Source organism: Rhineura floridana, chromosome 9, assembly GCF_030035675.1.
Source record: "Rhineura floridana isolate rRhiFlo1 chromosome 9, rRhiFlo1.hap2, whole genome shotgun sequence".
Lineage (NCBI taxonomy): Eukaryota > Metazoa > Chordata > Lepidosauria > Squamata > Rhineuridae > Rhineura > Rhineura floridana.
The window spans coordinates 23,438,354-23,465,714 of record NC_084488.1 but is presented as its reverse complement, the minus strand read 5'-3'; the positions used below and the strand labels follow the sequence as shown (position 1 = coordinate 23,465,714).

The following is a 27,361-nucleotide window of genomic DNA, read 5'->3' as shown; positions in this document are numbered from 1 at the left end:
GGAAAAGGTTGTTGGGAGGCAAGGGTTAGCATTTGCACTTCTTTTGCTCAAAAAGCCACTTTCTTCCACTTTATATGTAATTAGGTCGGATCCCAGTTTAAACAAATAGGCCTGCCACTCTCATGTGTAGTTTGAGTGCCAGAGTTCAATTTTCAACATCTGAAAGGACAAGGAAATCAGTTTCACTCACATCCTTTGAAACGTTTGCCAAGGACATGCTGCCTTTAAAATAAGCAGTAAGGAGAACAAAACTCTGTTACTCCACAGCTCAGTTCAATTAAAGTACTTGCATGTAAATCAACAGGCACCCTGATCCTAAAATCCTTCTCCCCATTTATCTGACATTTACACCAACTCATTGCCCCTATAATGCTGCCTTGGTGTTGTATTTTATGAGATTGTGCAGGTACAGCTGTTGTTATGGCTCATCATATAAGGACTTACAGCAAAATCTTAGGGCTGGTTCACTTGCGTGTACATTGTTTGACGCTCATCACTTGACAATTCTACACTTGATGACTCTCAGCGGAATGTGTGAAGTATTGTCACTGAAAAATATTGAGTTGATACTGATTGGGTGGATTTGGAATTTCTGTCTGTGGTGATGAACCTGTGTTACAATCAATGGGTGACACACATGCATGTGTGACTCAGCACCTAAGGCTACTTCTCACTGGGTTATTTAATATCTAGAGATGGATACTCTAGCACAAAATGCTACCTGACAGGAATGGCACATACATGCATTTTTTACATCTCCCACTTTAAAATACATGTGATTCACACTTATTTTAAAAGGGAACACATATATAAGCTGTTCAGATTTAGACAGTACATTTATTTTGTACCTCCCATAAGAAGTGTGAAAAATTAACCACTAAGTCCAAATACTTTACCTTAACAGAGTGGTGGATTGGAGCATCAGAACTAGAGATGTGGAGACCTGGGGAAAAAACTGGAAAAATTTGGATATTTTTTTCCAAATTAAAAAAAAAACACTGAAAAAATTCAGGAAAATTTCCCCCCCTTTCTTTTCCCATTTGTTTCCAGGCCTTCATATCTCTAGTCATCATTATTCGGTTAAACTGAGCAAGCCAAGTAATCAGAAATAAAGGACAGTATTCCACAACTTCTGCCTTGAAATTGATAAAATTCTAGAAAAAGGCCATGAATAGTCCTAAAGTAGGAAGTGAAAAGGCATAAATACTGTATATAGAAGTAAGAAATTCATTAGAAAGTGGAACAGTAAAGAACCCTTTGGGGCAGCCAGAATTTTTTAGCACATACACAAGCATAATGTTAGTCCCAGAGTATTTGGTCATCTGATCTGTGTTTCACACAGGGAAGAACAGGAATGATAGTAAGGCAAACACTACTAGTATCAAGAGCAAGACACAGCATTTCTGATTGCTTCCTATTCAGATTTCTGCGAGGACTGTAATATTTTGGACTTTTCAACAACAAAACTTTTTTTGACATAAAAAGAAAATGGAACACGTGTTGGACTGTTTATCCATAATGCCCTTTTTCTTTGAAAATGTTATTTTATACACAGTTCTAAAATCCACTGTGAAAGAGATAGAAAGCAACACAATTTCAGGAGTTGCTCTTTTCTTATATGTTCTAGATAATAAGCAGTTCCTATCATTTGTTCTTTTGTAATTGAAAAATGGTAATAGAAGTCCTGACATACGTTTGTAACTTTCAGTGTTTTTGATTACAAAATGACTGATCTACTACATTACATGTGGCTATTTTCAGTTTTTAAATTACCAATTTCTGCCCTCTTTCCATACAAACAATAGGCACAATCCAAGCAAAGTCTCACTGATTTAAGTAGGGGAGATTTAATTTAATCCTTTGTCCCTAGTGAAATCAGTGGGACTCAGAAGTTCTAAACATAGACTAGATTATGCCTTTCCCCCACTTTTTAAAAATACTGGTATCTGCTACTTCAGATACTTGCAGAATGCATCAAGTCTACCAGACTGACCAGTGACCTCATCATTTGTACCATCAGAAGGATAAATTTCAGTTTTTGCAAGTGATATCAATTCAAAGTAGCTGGGGATGCCCACCTGGATTTAAAAATGGTTGACTTACTTCATTCCAATAGGAAATGTAGTTTCATGTCTTGTTAAAAAGCTTTAAAATATTTTTCCTCACAACATTTTATTATGGCAAATAAATATGATGATATTGCTAGGATTTTCAGTCAAGGCCTTTGTTGAAGCCTTATATTTGAATATTTTTGTAAACACTGCAGGCCACTAATTATACTCACATTGTTTTTGCCGTCTTCTAATTTGTTAGTAGTAAAATATAAATAGGATAAATAGCAATCTGTTATGTGGCAAAGTAGCTTCTCACTAATTTATAATCAGTTGTCAGTGGTGAACCCATGACCTCTGCAATCTATGGCAGAACATACTTTGTCATAACAATAGTTGTGTTTTTTGGTTGGGGTTGCTTCACTTGCCTCAGGGTCTGTCACTGTGATAGGACTGTCTCTTGCAAACACTTCTGTAGACTCTCTCCATATGCAGTCCACTGTCACCTTGAAACTATAATTATGACACTTGGGTCTAATCACTTGTGTTGCATTGTTGAAAATCTGTCTGCTATTTGAAGTAGCAATTTTAATTTTCAGTGCTGCATCTACCCGATCTACTACAGTGTAAGTGCCTATGCTTCCATCATCAAAGCCTACAATAATGTTCAAATGCCTCTGGGAAAGAGCAAGGAAAGTTGGAGTTTTGTAAAGGGAACAAGCACCAATGTTTTTGCCATCTGCCAGTCTCATTACAATCAAGATAGAGATTGCGCCATTATCATCATCCTCTTCACCAGTGCGAAAACAAATGTATACAAGGTAACGGCCATCCCGAGACAGCTTCTGCCGCCAGATAATACCAGAAGCATGGACTACACGAAGTTTGCCACTGTGAAGATCAAGTATATTGATATTCTCATCTCCACGGGATATGATACCCAGCTTTCCATTGGGTGATATTTCAAAATCCTCTAAAGTCTTTAAGAAAGTATTAGGTAGTTGCACACGTCTACATATTACTTCTTCAGTAAGACTCCAGATGTTCACAGTTTCAGTAGAAGTTATAAACACTACAATATCAGGGCAATCTGGGATCAATTTAATATCAATTATTGTTATACCATCATCACAACAGAACTTCTTGGTTATACTCCCTGTCCACAAACTCACTGCCAAGACTTTATTTTTTGTCATTCCAACCACAAATGTGTTAGCAGTAGTTATAAATGCATTCTGTAAGGCTACAAGAATATTGCAAACTCTGTGGCCTGTTGCCAATCTCCAAACTCTTGATGCATTTTGCTCACAGAGGGAGACCACAAACTGATCATTGTGTGTTATCAACAGCTGGGATATCCTTTGTCCATTAATACGGAAGAGATTTTCACCAGAACCAGTGTGCCATACATACTGACTGCATTTATCGTCAGATGTAATCATCAAATCTCCAGTGGAAGTAAGCACACAGTTTTCAACAAGGCTTTCATGCTTAAATACAGCTTCAATGAATCCAGTGCCAAAATTCCACTTATGTATAGTTTCAGACCCATCAAGTGTGTAAATCACTTCACCTCGTGCAGGCAATATCAGTCTTTGGATTGGCTTGCCAGTTTTGTCAATGTTGGACATAGCAGTTATGATATCTATATCCCAGACAGAAAGGACACCACTGGTAGATAAGGATAGCAGCATGTTATGATGGTTTGACTTAATTAATCTGACAATGTTTCCTGAGATTTCTTGTAAGCTTGCCATACACTGTCCCGTGTCTCTCCTCCAAACAAAAATGGCAGAGGTATTTTCAATAGAAGCAACAATACAATCACAATTTTTTGACAATACAGCTGATACAAACCGCTCATTATGTTTAGCTCTAAATTTTTCAGCTACTTTCCACATGCCAGTGTCAAGGAGTTCTATACTGAGTGTCTTGCATATTAAAATTGCACTTTGATCTTCAGCAAGTTCAATACTGACAAATTCACTATCTCCTCTCCTGCAATCAAAGTCATCTGTTAGCTGGGGATTGGTGATTTCCTCCATGTTCCAAATGGAAAGACCACCTTCACTGTCCACCATCACCATTTCTTGGGCTGTATCTAGGACAAGAAGAAACTTGACAAACCCACCAGAAAATTCAGAGGTTACAGTGGCCAGCTTGTCTCCGCTACCTAAATGGAATATAGATGCGGTATTCAAGTATTGTCCGCAGAACGCATACATTCCATCTGAAGAACACTGGACACAAGTCACTTCATACCAGCAGTGGAACTGATAAAGTGGCCATCCATAAAGTAGGTCTATCACAGTAATATCTTTGCTACCTTCTAGCCAAGAAAGTGCATGGTTTACCGACAGTGTAAACCCATTTATAAAACTGGAGCTGGCACCAATTCCACCATGTTTTGATCCCTTAATCTCTACCTCAGATAGAAGACAGGAGTTTAGGTTGTCATATATCAAGAGTGTGTTCTTTGTTGTGGCCACTACGAGGTATTTTTCATCACTTGTAAGCTTCATGCCCAAGATGACTGACTGAGATGTTGTAATTTGCCTTAGTAGCTGACGAGTCTCTACATCCCAGGTACTAATGGAGCCATTTTCTAGAGCTACAATGACTGTACTTGGATTAAAAGTAGGGAGGATTTCTGTCACCTGAGTGCAACTGGAGGACAATGGCAATCTCTCAGGGCTGTATGTCACATCCATAGAAGAATGCAATGGAACAATAGAGCAGTATTTAGGACCATCTTTGTCACATTCCAGGAGAAGCTGTCTCAGTTTGGGCAAGGAGCTAACAACAGGAAGAAGCCTCTGTTGCAGTTCAGCAGAAAGAGTGCCTGGATATTTTATCACTTTGTATTTTATGGCACGAAGTGTGGTTGCTAGGAACTTTAGCTCTTTTTCTTGTGAGTAGTTATAGGCCAACTCCACATCGGAGAGGGCTTTGTCAAACTGTCCAATTTTGATCATGGTATAAAGCCAGCTAAAGTTCATAATGACACCATACAACATGTCATCTGTTTTTCCACATCGTGTCAGGTGGTGCAAAAGCTCTGTCATTTTCCTGTGGTTGACGAAGAATATGTCAGGCTCCAAAGGGTTGCACTGGAATACCCAAGGCTGATCAGGTGACTGCCTATCAAAATTTGTTTGATCCATGCTGCGCTTCTCCTCATCATTCATGCTCCTACTGTCACTGTCAAGGCAACCATTCAGATATTGATCTTCACTGTAAAGAGATTTCCTTCTGCCTCCTGACCAAACACCCAGAAAATACTCAGCCATCACAGTATGCATTTCATGAACGTCTTCTTCATTGTGAAGATACATCTTTTGGGCAATAAGTTGGAGGTGCCTGTTTGCCCACACTAGTAGGGTAACATTTTTAACTTGCCTTTCTATCAGGTACCCAGTAAGTCCTTCTTTTAGCTTTGCAATATAGATGTAAGGTACTCTCAGAGGATTATGTTGCCTGATACTTTCATTTAATTCAAACATAACTGTGTTATCAAGAGCTAAAATGTCTTCCAGTTCCATTTCACTGAGACCGGATTTGGACATTGTGATGTAGCCAAGGGCTCGTGACAGAAGCCTTGGCCCACAGCTGCTCTCTAGAGACCAGAACATCTGCTCTATGCTATCATGAACAGTAACACAGAGAGAAGACTCATCAACATCTTTGTGAGATCTCCAGTTTCGGACTTCTCTGAAAGTTAAATTTACAAACATAGGCAGTGTGCATTTGGAAAAAGCTTCATTGACATAAATTTGTTGGCCTGATGTTACTTTTCTCTTAATTTGGAGCAGCTGCTGCTTTAGAACTTGACTACACATTTTCCTGTCCCTAGAAGTCAATTCGATATAGTTATCATCATCATGTATAAGGCACCTTAGTTTTTGCAGTATTCCATGTTTGTTCGGCAGTGTTGACAAAATAATGCGCACCGAACGGGGCAGATGAACGGGGAGCCACCATAACTTCCTAGCATCATCATTATCTGAAAGTTGCTCTAGGGCATCAAATATCATAACCAGAGGTCTATGAAATGAAGACTCATTCAAAAGGTTTATAAACAAGTCCCGGAGGTCGTGGATTTTTTTTGGGTAGCTTTGTACGAGGCATCGGTAGTTAATTGCTAACTGCTCACAAATACTTTGAAGCAAGTTCCTAAGATCTGTACTCATCTCTGTGGATCCCAAAAACCTTATAACTACCACAGGGTCAGATTCTGGTCCCATCTCTTCCTTTAGCCAAGCATAGGCCTACAAATGTAGAAGTACAAATAGATTAATATATGAACTAGCAGAACCAATGCAAATCAAACAAAAAAGAAAACACCATTAAAACCGAAGGTTAAGCAGTTCTGTCTTGTTTTTTTTTTTATTAAATCCTTTTTAAGTAGAAATGTATCTATATAAATATTAAGTAGTATAGAACTAAGGCTGGTATCCAACTAAGCCATATTTAGAGTAGATCCACTGAAATTCCTAACTAACAAGTCCATTGATTTTAAATGGGTCTACTCTGAGTATGACTTAGTTGGATACCAGCCTTAGGTGCAATCCTTGTCAGTAAGCCCGTTAATTTAGTAGGATTTACTTTTGAGTAGGCATGATTGGAATTGTTCGGTCAGTCTCTGTGTAGGGGTGTTCAGCTCTATGGAATCAGATGACTACACAGCTGACTATAGCTACTGTACTCTGTCTCCAGTACTTAATCCTTGTCTGCAACTTCTCTCTTTTTCCATGAGTTAACTTTGAGCATCACAACCAGCCACTTGGCTGGCCCACTGAAGAGGTGAACAAAAGCAAAACTGCAAACATTTATCTTCTTCTGTTCATCACAGCAGAATGGCCAGTACCTAGAAGTATGAGCTTTCTTAGTTATCCATATGATGTCCAAATGAAGGACTGGGATCATTATTTTAATGCAAGGAATATTTGGTAAGTTTGCGGGTTGATGTTTTGAATTAAATATGTCATGTGGCTTTCCCTTTTATTCTACTGCTCTGTTCATCTTTGCAATAAATGGAAAGTCATATGTACTAAATTATTCTAGACATTATGGAGATAAATATAAATCCTGCTAGAGTATGCTTTATATACAAGACACTGGTGTGAATTCATGTTACTATTTATAACGGTAAAACAACTAAGCAGGATCTTAGAGATTCACTGAATGGCAGGTTCTACATGAATCCTACTGACATATTCATGTTGAAACAACTATGTTAGAGCAGTTCACTCATGAAGATTTTTTTCCAGGAAAGACAACCAAGTAGTTGCAGAACATAGAGGCACATGGTTATTTTTTTATGTGGAAGCCCCACCACAAGATGACCCCCTTCTTCAAATTTCACTTTATAATGTCACTTTGGAAAAACATTCTTATGTGGTTTCTCTAAAATCAGAAGGCACTACCAGACACAAAATGATTTCCATGAAGTGTTGATTTGGAGTGCTACTATATAGGAGCACTTTTATATCTGGAAAATTGAGGAGGAAAATCACTTTGTGGTAATACTTCCACCTCATGATAGTGTGAATAGCTTTTATTTATTAACAGTATTTATAGGCTGTCCTATAACAAAAATTCTTAAAAGTGGCTCGTAAGAAGAAATAAAACAATTTACAATTCAACAACAATAAAAACAATAGTAAAAGTATAATAGAGGTTAAAATATTATGTTTTCACTTATGTATTTTCCCTGGGGGAAAAAACCCTGTGTGAATGATAGATCCCAATGCTAACTGGATATTTGTAGGCCTCCACAATAATGGTTCCAAAAACATGCCTGCAAAATGTTGTATGGCCCCAGTTCTCTATCATCACTATGTATGGCAAATTATTGAAAGTGCTGCCAGCAATTCAGAGCTCTATAGTTTGTAATGGAAGCAGAATTCCTGCAAGTAGACAGAGCTAATTTATCTTTCATCACATTTAATGCAGATTAGTCACATTGGGGGTTTCGATACATACACAGAGCTTCTGCTTCAGCAGGTACTCAGTTCAACAGAGGGGGAAAATTCTATACATGCATCTCCCTCTCAGGAAATTGATGGACCATGATATAGCAGTGGTCTTAATGCTTGTGATAGAAAAGCTTGGGATTTCTTGGATCCTTATCAGGGGTTTCTCAATGAAGAGAAAAATAATGGCCAACAGGCTTGTCTGAAAAACAATGTCCAATGCAAGCCACAGAGGAACTATTGGATGCATTCCTGGGTTAACTTTTAGTTCACAAATGGCAATGTTAAGGCATGAGAAGCCAAGTTACTATTTTATGTGAATCGACCATCCTAGAACATGCCCAAGAATTTTCTGTGACAGATGAATTCCACTGTACAAACTCAGGGGTTTCGTGGCAGATATATTGATGTGGAAAGAGTTGTCTTCAAAGTAGGAAGTTTCCAAAGCATTGCTGAGGGGATGAAATATACCCATTCTTTAAGAAGATGTAAAGAAAGCAAAGATGTCTTTGCAAAACATACTTTTGTTTTCAGCAAAATGAAGATGTGATCACTGAAATAATCAACACATCCTCAGAACTATACAATACAGAAAAAAACAAGGAAGAAGGTATGCTGATGAATTTATAAAATTGAAATATTTGCACCAATCTGCTCTAAGAACAGAACAACACAGTGGGAAGTCTTTAGAAAGATCTATAATGATAGATATTCACAAAATATGAGTTTGTAGATATACGTAAAATAAAACATAATATTTTTGCAGTTAATTTTACAATAGCAAAATAAATACATGTGGGTATATGTGTATGTGTTTTACCTTCTTTGCCACTTCTGCTAATAAAAATGTTTTTCCAGTGCATGGTCCTCCATATATGATAAGAGGGTTAATGTGACCCATTTTCCTAGGTAGAATGTATTTGTGCATAATATTCCTAGCATCACATCTGTACTCATAGAATGAAGAGTAGGTTCTACTTAGCGAGGAATGTTGAAGGACTTCATCATAGAGCCAATCTGTCTCTATGTCAAAATTCTGTTGCACAGTTGCTTGGATTATATCTACCATGTCTTCATAGAACTGTTTGCCAAGCCCTTCAATATAGTGGTTCTCCACTTCTTGGGTATAACCATGTTTGATATCACAATGAGTAACAGAAGTGTAGACTCTCAAATTAGATGAAACAACAATGGTAGGAACAAATTCATCCCTGAGTTTAATGAGTTTCTCAAGTGCTTCTGGGTCCCGCAGAAACTTTCCACCTGTATGAAGGACATCCATGTATTTCTCCATCTCTGGAACTTTAACAAACCGTTCTATGTTTGCGATCTTCCGAATATAGCAAACACACTTTTTTAGGAAAGCTGGGGTTTGTTTTCCTAAGGCAAAATCAAATTCATCTTCGATAGCTGGGAAGGAAACAAAAGATTTAGAGGAAATCTAAAGTTCATACAAAAGAGAGTGAAAAAGTGCTCTGTTGTATTTAAACCTGTGATAGACCACATAAGACTCCTCCAACCTTCCCCTATATTCTGTTGCTGATGTCAAGAAGGACTCAGTGCACTCTGTATTCTCTCCATTGCCTTCTCTATATCTTGATCACTCAGGAGCATTAACAAGAGATAGAAACTAGAAACAGTTCTATACAATTAATAATTATATATGATTAACTATTACAATTAAAATAAATGAAAATGTTTCTCTTTTTTTAAGACACTTCACTGATCACAGAAATATGCTATGGATGATTGTCTGTACACAGTGTGCCTGAATGTAATGTTTACCAGAGGAAAGATATCTCTTTGCTTGACTGTGTTTCATTTTTCCCTTTTCATATAGCATCTTCACAGCTGTCTTAAACATCATCTTAATCTCTTCTGATATCTCCTGCCATTTGATCTCATTGACAGGGTTTGAAGATGCTTCCATCTTTAAAACAACAATAAAAACACATAGTTAATTAGAGTTGTCAATGCCAGCATCTACTTCTTCACCAACATTCAGAACTATAGTTAAGAATACCACCACCAACATATTAAAATAATATAGCAAAGACAAAGCTCTCCCTGCCATCACCCATATTCACCCATCTCTCTTTATTGCCAGGAATGTCTGGAATAGATAGATAATAGGGAATATAACACCTATTTGAAATAAGGGAAGTATTATTATAGAGCTGGTTTACACATGAACATCCCTAACATTATCACTGCAACAGCAAGTGATACGCTGAATATTGTAGTAGGCTATCACATATACTACAGACAGAACTGTGATATACTATTACAGACAGAACTTTCATGTTGCTTCACATCACCTGAAATGCAGTATTTTTCAATGGAGTCAGGTCATACATTTAGCTGCCAGTTGCCAAAGCGGAGTCTACACATGCTACTACTAAAGCATTCTATTAAGCATTGCACTTCAGAATAAAGTGGTACGATAGACAGTACCACTTCAGCCTTTATACCTTGCAGGTTTCCTCACATTAAAATTCCCCAGAAAATAAAACAGTAGCCCTTTCCTTGATGTGGGAGTTTATTATTTGCAGAGATTTTTTTTTTAATAATAATTTTTATTATTCAAATTTTTATAAAAACAAATACAAATACAACAAAAACAATACAACAAAAATAATAAAAAAAAGAACTTGACTTCCGATTTGTTACAGATCAGCTATAAGTATATAATATATATCAAACCTGTCTCCTAAAACATACGAAATTCACTTTTTTCCAAGGTCTATCTTAATTAATCGTCAAATCCCATTATCATCATTTCATTTTTTTCTTTCAACAAAAAGTCCAAAAGAGGCTTCCATTCCTTAAGAAATGTATCTGTCGTTTTTTCTCTAAGAAGGCATGTCAATTTGTCCATCTCAACTAAGTCCATTAATTTCAATAGCCATTTTTCCATTGTTGGTATCGATTCCATTTTCCACTTTTGTGCATATAATAATCTTGCTGCCGTGATCATATATAATATTATTCTTCCATATTTCTTTTCCTTTTGTTTATCCATAAAACCCAATAAAAAAAATTCTGGCTTTGACTGAATATTTATCTTTAAGATAAGTGTTCTACTATCTCATTCTGTTGCATGTGTAGATCAACCTCAAGTGTACAGAAAAAGTGATGTACATATGTGTGATGTCCCTGTATATATATTACTGTAAATATGGTAAGTGCGGGTTTATTAGAGTATATGTGGTAAGCAGACTGAGTGAGAGGGGGGAGTACATGGCCTGGAAGGGTGGAGAATGCTGTATTATGATTGGCTGAGAGTTTGAGTGTCTGAAGGTATAAATGAGAGGATGACAGTTGGTGGAGAGTTCTATTGGTGGGAGTTCTGAGAGAGGCTGTTGGTTGGTTTTGTGGGTTGGATTGGATTAGGCTGGTAGTGAGGCAGGTTATTGACGACTAGTAACATAAAGAGTAACGCATCTGATGAAACCATATGCTTGTTAACTATACTTTTAAGTAATCTTGTTATTCTCGTGTATATAAATAAATATTTCTTGGTTTACCCTAACGCCTGATCCTTGGCTGGGTTTACACAGACCAGAAGGGTGGGCAGGACATATACTAAGGTTGGGAAACAGTATCAGTGGTGGCAGCGGTGAAGAGATAGTGTAACATCATCAGGTATCCAGAGCAACCCAGGGCTGTATGCTTTATAGGCACAAAGATACAGGGGGGTTGTGGCCTGCAAGTGCACCCGGACACAAAGTATCAATAGGCCTGGAGGAGACTAAGGCACAGTCTCAAGGCAATATTAAATTACTGGGAGTGACTGGTGGTGCTGCCTAGCAGTGGGATCTTGAGAGATCTTTGCTAGAGCCTGTGAGAGAACCATTTAAAAACCAGGACCCTGAGGTGGGACCGTGACAAGGCAGTAGTCACAGGCGGGATCCTAGCAGGTGGTGGCCTGAGGTGGGATCCTGACAGGAAGGGTCTTGACAATGTGCAAGTATAAGCAAGACCTTGGGAGAGTGCTGGGTGGGCCACAATTAATTGTACATATACAACTACCATATACTATCATAATATTGTAGCATAACATTATTTCAATGAAAGAAATGCTAACCCATGCTTAAATATCAACTACATCAATGACACATAAAAATGCTTGCATTTGGCAGGGTTATGTCTCTAATGCCATATACTATTATTTCTATATACATAAAAATGTAAAAGGTCATGCTGCAGTTCTCTTCCCTGTAATTTACTTTGCTACAAACAGGTGGCACTGAGAACTACAGTATGGACGCTTTCATGATGCTGGCTGGTCCAGGTGTAGAGGGATAGCTAGGTGGGCAGACGTGCGTGTGAATGATTGACCAAGGAATGTGAGCGCACTGGCATCAGGTGAGCACGGTGGGTGGGATTGGTGCATGAAGCGCACAGGGGCTAACCTACCATTCAGCAGAGACTTCCAGAGGTATTATTATAAAATAAATAAATAAATAAATATTACAAAACAACTTACAATTCCAGTAAAATTAATAAACAAGAAGAATAAAATGCCTAGATAAAAAGGAATAACAAACATAGTTGTATTTTTTTAAAAAAGTAACTAAATATATCAGGCCAATGTAACAGGTGTGAGGAACCTCAAGCCTGGAGGTCAAATGTGGCCCTCTATAAAACACATGAACCATAATCTTAGCTATTATATCAATATGGCCAGTCCATAAGCTTTACCTGCTTATGTGGATGCTACACACTGCTGTTTTCTCTATGTCTAAAAAACACTCTGAGACCTGAGCACACTAGGCTGGGTCCCAGCTTTAGGCGCTGAACTTCTGGTATCAGCTCTAATCCCTGACATCTCTATGTGCTTCAAATTGAACTACATAACTCTAGTTTCAAGATAATAACTCTTGCATGAACAGCAAAACTGCAGCAGAAAGCTAACAGCTGAAGAATTTCACCTAAAGTCAGAAATCAATTTGAAATTCATAGGGATTTAGCTTGGCACTGTGAATTAAAATCACCCTTTGCGCCTATTGGTTTGCAGATTGCAACCTCACTAGAAGCTTTGGGGTGGAATCCCATTCTGCTTTACAAATGTGCCTTGACTCTGTGACTGAAGGAAGGATAATTCATTCTCATAAAATATTGGCTGTTCTAGGAAGGATGCCAATTGGAATTGTATGTATGTTTCTGTGTGTACTAGGGACTCCTGCCAGCCTAGAACTGGATTGCAATCAACAATTTATTTTGTTCAACAGCTACTAGATATAATTGTCTTCCTATCTCTACAAACCAGTGTAGTGTTGAATTTGTTATTCAAGGGTGGTCAAACTGGGGCTCTTGATCTATTCACACAGCTCCTGGCCGGTTAACTGAAGCAGAAACAGATGGAGTAAATAAGAGGGAGATGAAGCAGTATGGTAAACTAAATTACAATAGCAGAAGGGGCTACGAGATACATCTGTATAACTGAATATCTACACTACAAACGTACACCAATATAACTGTGGTGACTTTCCCAAAGGAATCCTGGGAATTGTAGTTTTCTGAGGCTGCTGAGATTTTTCTGTTAGAGATCTCTAGCCTCTGCAAAACTGCACTTCCAAGAGATTCTTGGAGAGAACATGACACAATACACTAGTGATTTACCATGAACACAGAGATTGCTCCCACTTTTCTTGTCTCTTAGCGATTCTTGGCTTAGCTTTATGTCTGAACTGGTGATCATGGCTTGTTTCGCTCAAGCAAACCACAGTTGGTAAGCCTTGACCAAAACCTTGCTTTACATTGAGATTCGTTTGGAGCAAAACAAATCACAATCCTCAGTCTGGATACAACACTAAGCCCCAGGCTGTGGTTTGCTCCTTTCTCTCATGCCAGGGAAGAAGTGAAGAAGAAGCCATCTGCACATTCATGGCAAATCATTAACTGTAGTTTACTATGATGGACAAATATAGCCAATGACTATGAAACAAATTTAAACCTATAGGGTTGTATTCAAATAAGTCCTATTCGGGGTAGACCCATTGATATTAATGAACCTAAGTTAGTCATGTCTATTAACTTCAATGGGTTTACTTTGAGTAGAACAAGCATTGAACACCACCCAAAGTGTGTAGATTACGTTCTAGATGTATATCTCTCATGAAGATGATTTACCATATTGGGATTGCCCTTCAGCATTTCAGATTTTGGTTTGAGGTAATACGTTGGTGGCACTGAGTTCTCATCTCTACAGTACCACTCTTCCAAAATCTTTGTTTCCAGCTTTGCCTCAATAGCAGCATCCAGTATCATTTCAAATTCAGATGATTCCACTTCTCCTGGTATTCGGATGCTTCCATATTTTTCTCCCAAAAGGCCCTGTGTATATGCAAGACAGTAAAGTTTAGTAACAATGCTAAAGACATGTTAAGTGAAGGCTGGGTTTTCTATTTTGGACATGCCTTACTTGCTATGAAGACATATAGTTCACACGTCATGCCAAGCCAAACCATAGCTCAGTGCAAACAAATGGGCATGCAGGCTCCCAGTCAATTTGATCCTCCTTGGTTGTTTTACTGCTGTGCAAAGCCATAGTTTGGCTTAGTGCGTTGGCTGAACCTGGGCTTGGTTTATCTCTCTGCAGATGAACCATGAGCTTTAACTAAGGTTTGCCTGCAACCTTCTCTCTCAGAGCCTGCATGGTTACGCTAAGCCATGGTTTAACTTAGCGTGATGTGCAAACCAGGCCATATACATGGTCTGTTATTCTTCTGATTCTATTAAATAATTATATTCTTAATTATTCAAGAATTAGTGTAAAAATACTGAAAGCAGCTGCAATCTAATGAACATTTACAAAGACGTAAGCTGTACTATCCCAAGGGGACTTATTTCTGAGTAAACAAGAACAGGATTAGGTTGCTTGGCTTCATTCTCTACTCACTTACGTGGGAACACACACCGCTGAATGCAGTGTAACAATTCTAAATTACTATGTGTAGACCGGATTCTGAACTTGATTCTTTTTCTTTTTAAGTGCGCAATGTGACCAAGTGCTATGGAGTTTTCCCCCCTGCTGTAGATTCTTGCCCACTTAGAATTGGATTGCAGTTAACAATATATTTTGCCCAGTAGCCACTAAACATGAATGTCTCTCTGCAGTAGTTGGCTGTATTGTTTGGGTGGGTGGGGGCAACTTGGGCTCTTGAATTGCATGCAGCTTATGGCCAGTTAACAGAAGCAGAAACTGAGGAAAGAAATAAGAGGGAAGTAAACAGGCATAGCAGTAGAGATAAAGCAGGACAGCAATAGTATCTATGTGTACACATAAGTAATTATGCAGTAGTGAATTGACAAATTCAGAAGTGCAGGGTCCCTTCATGAAAGTCACCCCACACCCCCTTTTCCATTATCTCCCTGTCATCTCGTGAGTCCACACTCCACTACAAAAGATGTCCCTAGGAGCCAATGAAAGGGGAGGCTGGGTGTTGGCTACTGAGAAGAGTCTTCTCAGTGACTGACTCACCTTCTTCCACTCTGATTGGCTACAATCAGCATGAAAGGACAAGGACTTTTTTTCAATGACTAACATGCTCCCTTTTCATGCTGATTGGCTCACACATACGAGACCTGGCTGGGACCCTGGTCCTAAAAAAGTCCTAGGTCTATGACCCCCTACACCCTGTCCGTATGTACTAGAAACATACAGCAGCTTTATAACTGCTTAACTGTCATGACTTCCTCCAAGGAATCCTGGGAATTGTAGTTTGATGAGTGTGCTAAGAATTCTCTATTTGAAACCCTAGCCCTTCTCACAAAATTAGTTTTTGGGGTTCCCTGGAGAGTGAACAAGCAAGAGAGAGGTGGATAGAAAAAAAATGGTTAACCAAATGTAATCCTCAGTATGTAGAATCTAAATATGGAAATTGATTCTAAACATGGAATCGTAGAAACGCCCAAGTTTAGCTCAACTTCTAGCTTTTGGTAGAAGGCCAAATCTTTCCAGCAAGAAACAAGACCAAAAAGCAATTGCTACAGAAAATGTTCCAAGATCTGATGTTTCCACCCAGAAACAGACTCCTACCAAAAGACAAATTAAAGCAGCTGCTTCAAGTGATGGATTCTGGACACTAACAGGTGCTATTTAGAACAGCAGAGTGGGAGCCCTGTCTTTATATCTTATAAACCATCCTGGAAACTTCAGAAATGGTAGAATAAGTTGTGATACAAGTCAATGAAATAAAGTAAAAGGAAATAACTGAAAGGAATAGCCATACTACTGTTGGATTTGGTCTCCTATTAATTATAATGTGTGTTGATAGTAGACAGAAAAGGTGGCATTACCTAAAGACGTCAGAGGTACAAACAGCATGTACTCAGAAGATATGATGCCATGTCAGGAGGCTGGGGTACTGATGAATAAATGTACTTCCAAAAGAACCACTCCAGAGGCAAATTGGCAGTGAAAAACTGAACAATGGCTGGGATCAAATATGCCACATGTGGTATCTTAAACCAGCAGAGGGACTTTTTAGCCTCATCTTCAAGCAACAGCCATCTACACTCCCACCACCCAAATTCTTTCCAAGTTTAGGAGAGCTTCTGGAAGATCACTTTATCTTAAGGGGCTGCTAGGAGGCAAAGTTAGACAGGTAACCAATACTGTGCAAATGTAGAAACACTTTGCATTTCACACAGGCTTCTCTGGATACCAACCATTTTGAAAAAGTAAACTTTGATTAAATTTGGTAGGATCCCGAGGGGGCAGTTTTTCAAGTGTCACATGCAGCCAACAGGTTGCCTGCTCCCAATATAAATGATGCTTACAAATGTAAAGTATGCTTTTGAAAAGAAAATATGCAGTCCAATCCTATGCACATTTACTTGGAAGTAAGTCCAACTATGTTCAGTGGGGCTTGTAAGTGTGGATTGCAGCCTTCTATATACCACTTACACGTTACTGAGAATAGTTAGTATTTAGTAGTACTGACTCATAAACAATCCAAGGGACAAGAACGAAATGCAGGGTTGTGTCCGACTAAGTTGTACTCAAAGTAGACCCACTGAAATTAATTTATTTTCTTTCTTCCTTTCTTTTTCTTTCTTTCTTTCTTTCTTTCTTCCTTTCTTTTTCTTTCTTCCTTTCTTTTTCTTTCTTCCTTTCTTTTTCTTTCTTTCTTTCTTTCTTTCTTCCTTTCTTCCTTTCTTCCTTTCTTCCTTTCTTCCTTTCTTCCTTTCTTTCTTTCTTTCTTTCTTTCACACTTTTCCTCCCAAAGAAGCCCATGGCAGCAATGGACCTACGTTACTCATGTCTATTGCTTTCTGAGTAATGTTAACATTTCAGATAACCCAGAATGCCTGGGAAATGTTACTGCCATGCAGTCATAGAGAATTAATAAAGAGCACCCTTCTTTAATGTCCAATATCAGCTACTCCTCAATCAAACAAAGTCCTTGTGATTTTTTTAAACACTGAGAGCATGACAAGTGATAACAAATGACAAATCTTTTGTACTCACATTTCTTCAATTATAATAGGTTATGATCCATACAATATTAAGGTGTCTGAAACTGGCTAGCAATAGTGGAGTAGCTTTTAATAATTCATTTACTTCTGAGCAGATGTAAGCATACAGGAGAACAACATAATACAATTTTCACCCTTAGATTACAGGAATGGGAATCGCATACTTGAATGTCTCCTAAGAAAACAACTGCCTTAATACATAAAATTAGCAAACCATGAAGAAAGCTAGTTTAGAACCCTTCTGCATGGTTTATTAGCTATATATGTGCATGGAGGATTTTTTTAAAAGTGGGGCAACATTCAAAAATACATTTCCCCAGTACAGTCAGGAAAAAGCAGCACCATGTGATTCTGTTCTTTTTACAGACTGGCTGTCAACATCTCCTTTTCTGGAACCTTGTATTATACACCCCCAAGAGTGGCTGTATACTATAGCCAGCATGGATTTTTCACATTCCTCAATGTTAGAAAATACCCCCATGCCATTCTCCTGCTTCCCATAAGCTCATTTCAAAACAAAGTCTTACAAATCTTATAGTCCTGAACTCAGAAACAATTGCTTAACAACCCTCTAAATTTTCATGGCGATACACAAAACAGTCAGAGAGAATGAAGAGTTCAAAGTGTAAAAAGAGAGAGAGAAAAACCAGATTCCTTTTGGACTTTTTTCTGTCAGAGTTCTCAAAGTTTGTGGAAATTAATTAAAAATCAGCCATGTTCACAGAGTACCTGTAATCCTACTACTGCTGACCTTGCCCCATACTCTGATCTTCATCTTCTGCAGTATAAAAGTTTAAAAAATGCATGGCTGATACATGCATGTTAGGAGACTCCCATTCCCTTGACAGTGCTCCAGGGGCTAGAGTGGTTTAACATCAGCCCCTCTTCTGGGGATTGTAGCTCTGTGAGGGAAATAGGGTGTCTCCTAGCAACTCTCAGCACCCTTCACAAACTACACTTCCAGGGATTCTTTGGGGGAAGCCATGACAGTCCAAAGTGAAATAAAGGTCTAGTGTGGATATGGCTAATGACAGCTTTGGTTTAAATTTGGATGGGAGACTACATGCCTGCTGTTGAATACAAAGGTGAGGGATACCATGAAAAACAATGATGCTGTTCACAATGTTTTCCTTTTGGAAAGGAAAGGGGCTGTCCCTCTGTCCAGTGTCCACCCACCCAATCTCCTCCCCTCCCCTCCCCAGTGGTCCATTTCACCTATCTGAAGCATGATTGTACAGGAGTAAATCCCACTGAACTCAAAAAGCATGCAAAAATAAAATTGAATCAATCATGAATATCTAGCAGTATGCTAAAAATGAAAATATAAGAACTGCACAGACTTGGCCAATACTGGCCCAAAATATTTCAGTGCCTCTGGCAGAAAAGTATTGCCCCTCCTCCCTCCCTGCAGGAAAAATATAATAAAAATTAATAACAGACTACTGCTATTCTTTAATGTAGAGTTATACATGTCTATGCAGCTGGCCGCCTGTGGTAAGAATTTCTTCCAGGGAACCCGGAAAGCAAGCCTTAAAAAAGTACTTTTCCTGCCTAACAGTGCTGTGCTTCTCCCTGTCTCAGCTACCACTGTACAGGACATGTACACTGTATATGGTGCTCCCCTCATTCCCTGGCTGCCACTCAGCAGTGGCCATGCTTTGGCAGCCATAACAGCAGGTTTAAAGGAAAAATTGGGTTTTCCGAGTTACCAATTTGGCAACTCTATCTCGAAAAGCCTGCCTATGTCTTACACACAAGATTAAATTAATGGTATCAGTTACATGTGTTTGGGACTGGTGCCAGAGAAATTTTAAAAAATCATGCCATGTAAAAGTTATTCAGGATGGTAAAAGTAAAGAATTCAGTACATGTAGAAGATTTACAGATTTACTGGAACTTTTAAGCAGTGTGCATGTATCAACACAATGCTTATTCACATAAATCCATAACTTGTTTTAAACTATGGTTTAACATGACCTTTGTACTAGGTCACTGCATCTATCTGTCTGTCTGTCTGTCTGTCCTTTTGCAATGTGAATTTCTGTGTGCCAGGTAGCTGCTTTAAGTCACAGCTTTGGTTAGTAAAAAAAATTAGCAAATAACAGGAAGTGAATGTTACTGACTTCAATTGCCAAAGCCACTTAACATTTTAAAATGCACTGTTAAACATCATAGTGAATACATAAAAGCTGAGCTCCTATTTCTAAGAACTGCCTCTTTATCTTCTGAAAAAGATAAAGAGCTGAACTAAAATAATTTAAAATGCTAACATATTAAGACAGTTATTCTAAGCAATTAAAAATAATTACTGGGGAGTTTGAAACAATAACACAGGTGGAATCGAAGGGCGCCTTCAGATTAGAGGTGTGAAGGCCTGACCCGCCACCACAAAACTGGAAAAATATGATTTTTAAAAGCCTTTAAAAAAAAAATCTAAAAAATTGGATTAAATGGGGGGGGGACACTTTTCCCCCGTTTTCTTCTGGGCCTTCACATTTCTTCTTCAGACTGTCAGTATTTTGGGGAAAGGATTCAAGTGCATACTGGAAAATTTCAGTTTGCACAATTAAAATGGATTGAAGTACTCTGTTGCCCTAGCATAAGAAATATACTTTAAAACAGAAATGGACTTTTTCTGGTTAGGGAAGTGATGGGAAATGTATTGAATATGCATAGCTTGGAAAAATTACTTTTTTGAACTACAACTCCCATCAGCCCCAGCCAGCATGGCCACTGGATTGGGCTGATGGGAGTTGTAGTTCAAAAAAAGTAACTTTTCCAAGCTCTGTGAATACGGTGAGATGGATGAATGACTAATGGGAAGATGAACAATAACCCACAAGTAATTCAGGATGAATGTATAACCTTCCCACAAACAAATCAGAATGACTGTTTGATAAAGACTAGGTATAATCTGACCTCTGCATAAGCTTTGTGCAAAGAAAACAGGATGAATTCTCAATAAACAGGTCATCTGGAAGAGCCCTAAGAAGGCTTTTTATCCTGAGATGTTTTATTATCCTGTGTGGGTCATGGTGCTGATGAAAAACACCACATACTCTACAAACTTTGAGGTAGATTAGCCTCCAGATTTATTAAAATTACAGAAGCTGCTTCTGTAGAGCTGATTATTAATTATAGTAATCAAGGGAAAAAGGGAATACAAGCAACTTAATTCCCAAAATAAAATTGCCATAAATGTTCCTGACGGTATAGCGAAACCATAGCAGGTTCAAATCTTCCATTCACTGAAAAGTCACCCATACAAATAAAGGAAACCATCCTTTATTTGTAGAAATTCTTGCTACTGACCAAGTACTGTTATCAAAGTCAAGATCACTTAATCCTAAACATGCAGAATTGAGCTATAAGTAGTTTCAGGTTGATGGGTTAGCATTTATCCAATATGCCTTCCTTTTAGCCACACATAATTTTGTTATGGTTATTATATTCTGCTCTTCCTTCAGGAAGTTCAGAGTAGCATGCCTGCGGCACTTAATGACTATTTAGGTCTACAGCTGATTAATTTTAATCATTCTGGCCTGGTTTGCAAGATATGGTCAGCTAAACCATGGCTTACCAGGACTATGCATATGTCAAGAACAAACTTTGGCTACAGCTCATGGTTAGCAAGGAGCAAGCTTAATCATGAGTCAGGATTCAGAGAACACAATAAGTCAAATCTTGGCTTGGCTCAGTGTGGCGCAGGAGCAAACAGGACGAGGGAAGAGCTGTGAACTCCTCTCCAGGATCTGCACATTTATGTGGTCCTGATAAACCATAGTTTGTCTTACTGTTGTTGTGCAAACCAGGTCATAGTTAAGGCTAGCACGCACTGCAGTCCTAATGCATGGTTATTCCTTAGGATATACAATGGGCAGGAACCCTCATTAGAGTTGTGTAACATTGAAATCCTAGTGGCTCATGAGCAAGTGGCCCCCACAAACTTTGGCTGGCTTTAATAGCTAATACAATATTAGACATAGCACGTTGCAGAAAGAAATGTAACACAGTGATTGAACATCTGCTTTGAATAAAGAAGATCCCAGGTTCAATCTCCACCATCTCGGGGGGGGGGAGACTGGTAAAGACAACAAATTATGCAGTCGAGTTTCCTGCATTTGGAGAAATTGCATGGGTCAGTACACCTGGAGTGCAATGGATGAACCTCGCCCTTGGAAAACCCTGTCTGAAACCCTGTTGAGTCACTCCCAGTCATAGAAGACAATTCTGAGCTAGATGGACTGTTGGTCTGAATCGATACAAACCAGCTTCCTGTATTGCTAGGCTACAAAACCATTTATTATTTATTTATTAATTAATTAATTAAATGTATATCCCACCCTTTCTTCCAGTAGGAGCCCAAAGCATGGTAAATAATTAAGAAGCATCCTGCTGGATCAGATGAAAGGCCCATCTAATCCAGCATCCTGGCTGCACAAAGGCCAACTGGAAGCCTGCAAGCAGGAGGTGACCAAAACAGCACACTCCCAACGAAACTGGCTTAATTGAAATTCATTTTGCACATTGGGGAAGACCAGCATTGCTCCTTTTAATAAATAATAGGTCAATTTCTGGGCATTTTAACTGATGACTGGCAGAAATTCAAATGGTACTTTTCCTTAGAGATGACCTAATAAGAAATCTGCATCTTTAGAATTTTTAGCAGTCATACAAAGTTCACATTCTTGTACAGTAGTTTATTTTCCTCTTGTTTAATGGTTAACCACTTTTCTAAACCACATAAATAAAAAAATAAGTAACATAAACAAACAATACACAATATCTTTTAGGGTCAAACTACATGTGATATTAAAGGCCACATTAATAATATTTAAGTGTCACTTTAAATAAGTGACACAGCAGGGACCCCATTCCGGATCAGAACTATGGTGTACCAGAGTGTGAGTATGTTAACCTTTCATCCATTGCTGAAATCCTGATGCTTCTCCCCCCACCCTCCAGTTGCAATTTGACTCAGAAAGAAAGGTTCCTTTCTAAGGCAAAATGCAGCCTTGGGAGCCATTTTGATTGGGACTTCAGCAGGGAAGGAAAAGGCTAATCTGGTTTCCCCTTCCTCAGCAGCAACTGTTGCTTAAAACTACATTTACGATAACTGCTATGAAATGCATTTAATGTAATGAGAGTAGTTTGGCCCTTAAACAAATTAAACCTCTTTAATAATCAAATAAGATCCTCCATGGCGCAGAGTGGTAAGTGGCGGTAATGCAGCCGAAGCTCTGCTCACGGCCAGAGTTCGATTCCAACTAAAGGAGGAAGTCAAATCTCTGGTAAAAGGGGTCGAGGTCCACTCAGCCTTCCACCCATCCATGGTCGGTAAAATGAGTACCCGGCATATGCTGGGGGGTAAAGAAAGACCGGGGACAGAACTGGCAATCCCACCCCATATATATGGTCTGCCTAGTAAACGTCACAAGACGTCACCCTAAGAGTCGGAAACGACTCGCACTATAAGTGCGGGGACACCTTTACCTTTTTTAATCAAACACAAAACTAGCGTGCTATATTTAGCCACTAGATGGCATTCTATATTCAGTGTCTCACAGCTGTTATGCAAATAATTATACTTTTTTTATCTCAGCAACTGAGTTATTGATGTGAAAAGGAAATGAGATTTTGTTTTTACAAATTTATTATATATTTTTATCTCACCTTTTCTTCAAGATGCTCAGGATGGCATACTTCTCCCCCTCCCCTGCTTACAACAACCATATGAAGTAGGTTAGGGTGAGAAAAAGTAACCGGTCCAGGATCACCTACTGAGTTTCATGGCTGAATAGGAATTTGAACATGCTATCCACTACCATGCTAGTTTTATGAATTTAAATTTTTAAATGTTTTCACTGAAACAGTATTTTTAATTTAAAAGATTTATATCTCACTCTGCAGTGCAGCTCCAGAGCGGTTTACAAAAGCAAGATGGAATATGCAAACAAAATATAACATCAACATGTTAAAAAGTAAAATACATTCCCTATACATTAAAAAGCTCCGGGTAATAAAATGTCTTTGCCTAGACATTTTGAAATCACGTGTGACAAAAACAGATGTTTCAAATACTGCCAAAGTCTTTTTTTAAAAAAAGTAGTTTAGTATTTTAACAAACTCAAGTTGGAAAACATTAAATACCGTGATCAAATTTGGCACATATCTAGAGTTTGTTGAGAATAAATGGCACATGGGTTTTCCCCCCTTCCCCTTCCTATTCTCTATCCTTTTTGTGTCTTATCTGTTCAACTGTAATTGGTTAGCAGGGACCTGCTTTTCTTTTCATATTATAGTATTTAGAACATTTATTATTATTATTATTATTATTATTATTATTATTATTATTATTATTATTCAGTCCCTCCATCCCTAAAACAAATAAACCAATCCACATTAGTGTGTATTTCTTCTTTGTCACAGTCTGGATGAAATAATGGGCACGATCCAAAAACACACAGATGCACTGACATTGCCTCCTGCCAAAACCAGCACAAGCAGTCTCCTAGCAAACACGGCACAACTCCCAGCTCTTATTTAGGACATACTGCTAAGGAGGGGCTTTGAATAACAGGACATCATGACCTTTAGGCAATACTTCTCTACCCCTTGGCTGTCAGTCCAAAAGATGAGAAAATAATGTTCTGCATTCTGTGATTCCCAGTTTAATTGTGTTTTGCTTTCTTGAAAATTTAGGCACATGTGGCCTGAAAAATATTTAAACATTTTTTGCCTTAATTTTTTGAAATGACATTTGATCAAAGTGAGTGATTGCTAACCACTGACCTTTCTGCTACAAGGAAGAGTGGAAGCATCAGAGTGTCCTTGTGATGTATGGGTGTGTGGGGGGAATCCAATGACTTCTGTACAAATTGAAATTGCAATGCTGTAAGAACAGTAACCTGCCTGATAATGGGATTGTCCTATCAACAACAGTGTGACCAAAAGCATGTAGGAAATGTTTTTTCCATTTGAGCAGAACTGCTATAGCCTTGTTGAGGAAAAAAATACCCACCAACAAAGTTAAAATTACTGGCAATAAAGTATGTGGATTGAGCACGAACTACACTACAATTTTTTTGCCGGTATTCGAAGCCCAACATGCAACAGTGGATGCCTAACTGCAGAAGATGAGATGGGCATCTAATAATCACCCATCAGTCATGCCAATCAAATGTCAAAGATGGAGGTGAACCATACAAGCAGTACACATTTGCTAAGATGTTTTGAAAGAAAATGTCACTCCACTGAATTGATGAAAGTCATTACCTAATCACCTTTAGAGTTCCTTCCAGTGCTGGTTTGTAAGGGAGGGGCTGAGGCAGTGGCACCCCCCCAGATGGTATTCAATACTAGTCCTACTCAGAGTAGACCCACTAGAGTTAAGAGAAATGACTTAGGTTCATTAATTTCAATGGGTCTACTCTGGTTAGGACTTAGTTGAATACAATCCATAGGGATGGGGTGGGATAAGGTCAGGGGAACTCTGAGTTGCTAGTGGATGTTGCTGCCAACCTGGAGCTTCCTTACCTTCATGTGATTTTGCCATTTATCTTGTAACTATGAACAAATTGTATTATTTACAAGATTGTCAAAAGCTTCTTCTGACTGTAAACAATCAAACTTTTAACAGGGTGCTGGTCTTCCTACTGATTTCATAGTCATCTTAGTCGTGATAAGGATACTGCATATGCTAGGAAAAACTGAATCTGGGCTTGCAGTGATAATTCTCCCCTGCAGGGTTGGGGGACCAGTTAGGATGGTCTGCCCTTAGAGACTGATGGAATCTGATATATTCCTGACCGCTCTGAGGGATTTTCTGGAGGATAGAACAGGTGATCTTGTTGAGGCCCTAGTCTCACTGTGGAATGGTGAGACTCATAGGGCTGTTGACATGATCACTCCTGAGGACCCTCTCCTGTGCTGTAGAGCTCAATTTGCTCCTTGGTATAAGGAAGAGCTGTGGACAATGAAATGGACTGGGTGAGGGTAGAGCTTAAGTAGTGTAAAACTTGCACCGGAGCTGACTGAGCACGTGTTCAGCCTCATAATCAGGCCTACCATGTGGCGATGGGGGCAGCAAAGAGATCCTACTTTACTGCCCCCATTGCATCCTCAAGGAGCTGCCTGGCAGTTGTCCTGCATGATCTGGAGGTTAGTTGGGGGGGGGTGGACCTCTGGAGCGCAAGGTGCCTAGTTGTAATCTAGATGCTGCTATCGTGGCAGTTCCAGATGAGGAGTCCAATGCAATGTGGAACCTAGAGTTGTGGAATCAATTCCAGATAATGCGGCCTGATGATGTGGACAGCATGCTTGCAATGATGCTTTTGACCACTGCTTGTCCATCCTGGCTTATTAAAGCCAGCCAGAGTGGGGTGACTGAATGAGTCACAACTGTGGTAAACACATCTTTGTGTGATGGTGTATTGCCTGCTGCCCTTAAAGCCCACTCTGGACCCAATGGAGTGTAACAACTGTAGACCAGTTGCCAACACCCCTTTCTTGGCAAAGGTGGTGGAAAAGATTATTGTAGAGCAACTGCAGGTATTCCTGGAAGAGACTGATGTGACGCCCTTCCCTGGCTCTCCCTGTCAGGTTCCCACCTGCTTGTGGCTACTACCTTTCACTAGGCACCACCAGGGACTCCACCAGTCCGGACCGTCCTTTTTATGGTTTCTCTCTCCGCTCTAGCACAGATCTCACTAGATCCCCCTGCTAGGCAGCACCACCAGTCACGTCCTATAACCAATGTTCCCAGAGACTTTGTCTGAGCCTCTCTCTGTCTGGTTACTTTTGTGACTCCGTGCTTATGCTGTTCCCAACCCCCTTGTATCAATGTAGATAACTCATATAACTCGGGGTTGCTCTGGATACTTGTAATGTTATTATTCTCCTCTTCACCGCTGCCACAATTTGTTACTGTTGCCCTTCAGCCTTGGTAATTACCTTACCCTCCCTTCTGGTCTGTGAAACCCCAGCCAAGGATCAGACCTTCGGTAAACCAAAATAGTATTTATTAAATAACAGAAATAACAAGATTACTTTTCTAATGGTACTTAAGCATATGGTTTCATCTATTCCTGTGATACTTGACTTATCATTAACTAGAACTCCAATTCCCTCTTTCTCCACACTCTCCTAACATCCACCAACTAACACCCACACACCTCCAATCACATTCGCCACCTCCAAACACCTCCCAGATTCAACTGTCATTCTTCCATTTATACTCTCAGCCATTCAAACGCTCAGCCAATCATCCAGCATTCTACTGCTCATCTACTCCCCCCTCCTCTTTCATTCCACTTACCATGTATCTTCTATACAAACAGCACTTACCATATTTACATTAATACAGGAACATCACAACTGATTATCTAGATCCATTACAAATTGGACTGAAACCCAGGTTTGGAACATAATCAGCCTTGGTTGCCTGATGGATTATCTTTATCATGAGAGAAACAGGGGGAGTGTGACCCTGCTATTTCTGCTCAATCTCTCATTGGCCTTTGATACCTTTGTTCATGGTATCCTCCTGGACTGACTCAGTGGAATAGGGATTAGAAACACCATATTACAGTGGTTCCACTCTTACCTTCAGCACCATGTCCAGAGACTAGCAGTGGGTGAATGTTCCTCAGCCCTCTGGCACTTGTGCTATGGGGCTCCACAGGGTACTATTCTCTCCCCAGTGCTATATAACATCTATATGAAGCTGTTGGGAGCAGTCATTAGGAATTTTGGAGTATGCTAATGACTTGCAGCTCTGTTTCTTCATAACATCTGAATCAGGAGAGGCTGTGAATGTTCTAGATCAGTGTCTGAATGCTGTAATGGACT

At 39.1% G+C, this 27,361-nt stretch overlaps 1 protein-coding gene across 3 annotated transcripts in view; it reads right to left on the bottom strand.

The window, feature by feature from the left end:
• Window positions 1-2,208: 2,208 nt before the first annotated feature.
• Window positions 2,209-27,361, bottom strand: part of NWD2 (NACHT and WD repeat domain containing 2) — a 100,535-nt gene continuing 75,382 nt past the window's right edge. For 2 of the 3 annotated variants that reach the window (XM_061584001.1, XM_061584002.1), the window contains 4 exons: window positions 14,162-14,365; window positions 9,812-9,956; window positions 8,847-9,436; window positions 2,209-6,319 (listed from right to left, as the gene is read on the bottom strand). In XM_061584001.1, the coding sequence (XP_061439985.1) occupies window positions 2,381-6,319; window positions 8,847-9,436; window positions 9,812-9,956; window positions 14,162-14,365 (4,878 nt within the window). In that variant the 3' untranslated portion in view covers window positions 2,209-2,380. Of the gene's footprint in view, window positions 6,320-8,846; window positions 9,437-9,811; window positions 9,957-14,161; window positions 14,366-27,116; window positions 27,191-27,361 lie in introns of those variants that run through there. The other variant, XM_061584003.1, reaches the window with a different exon arrangement.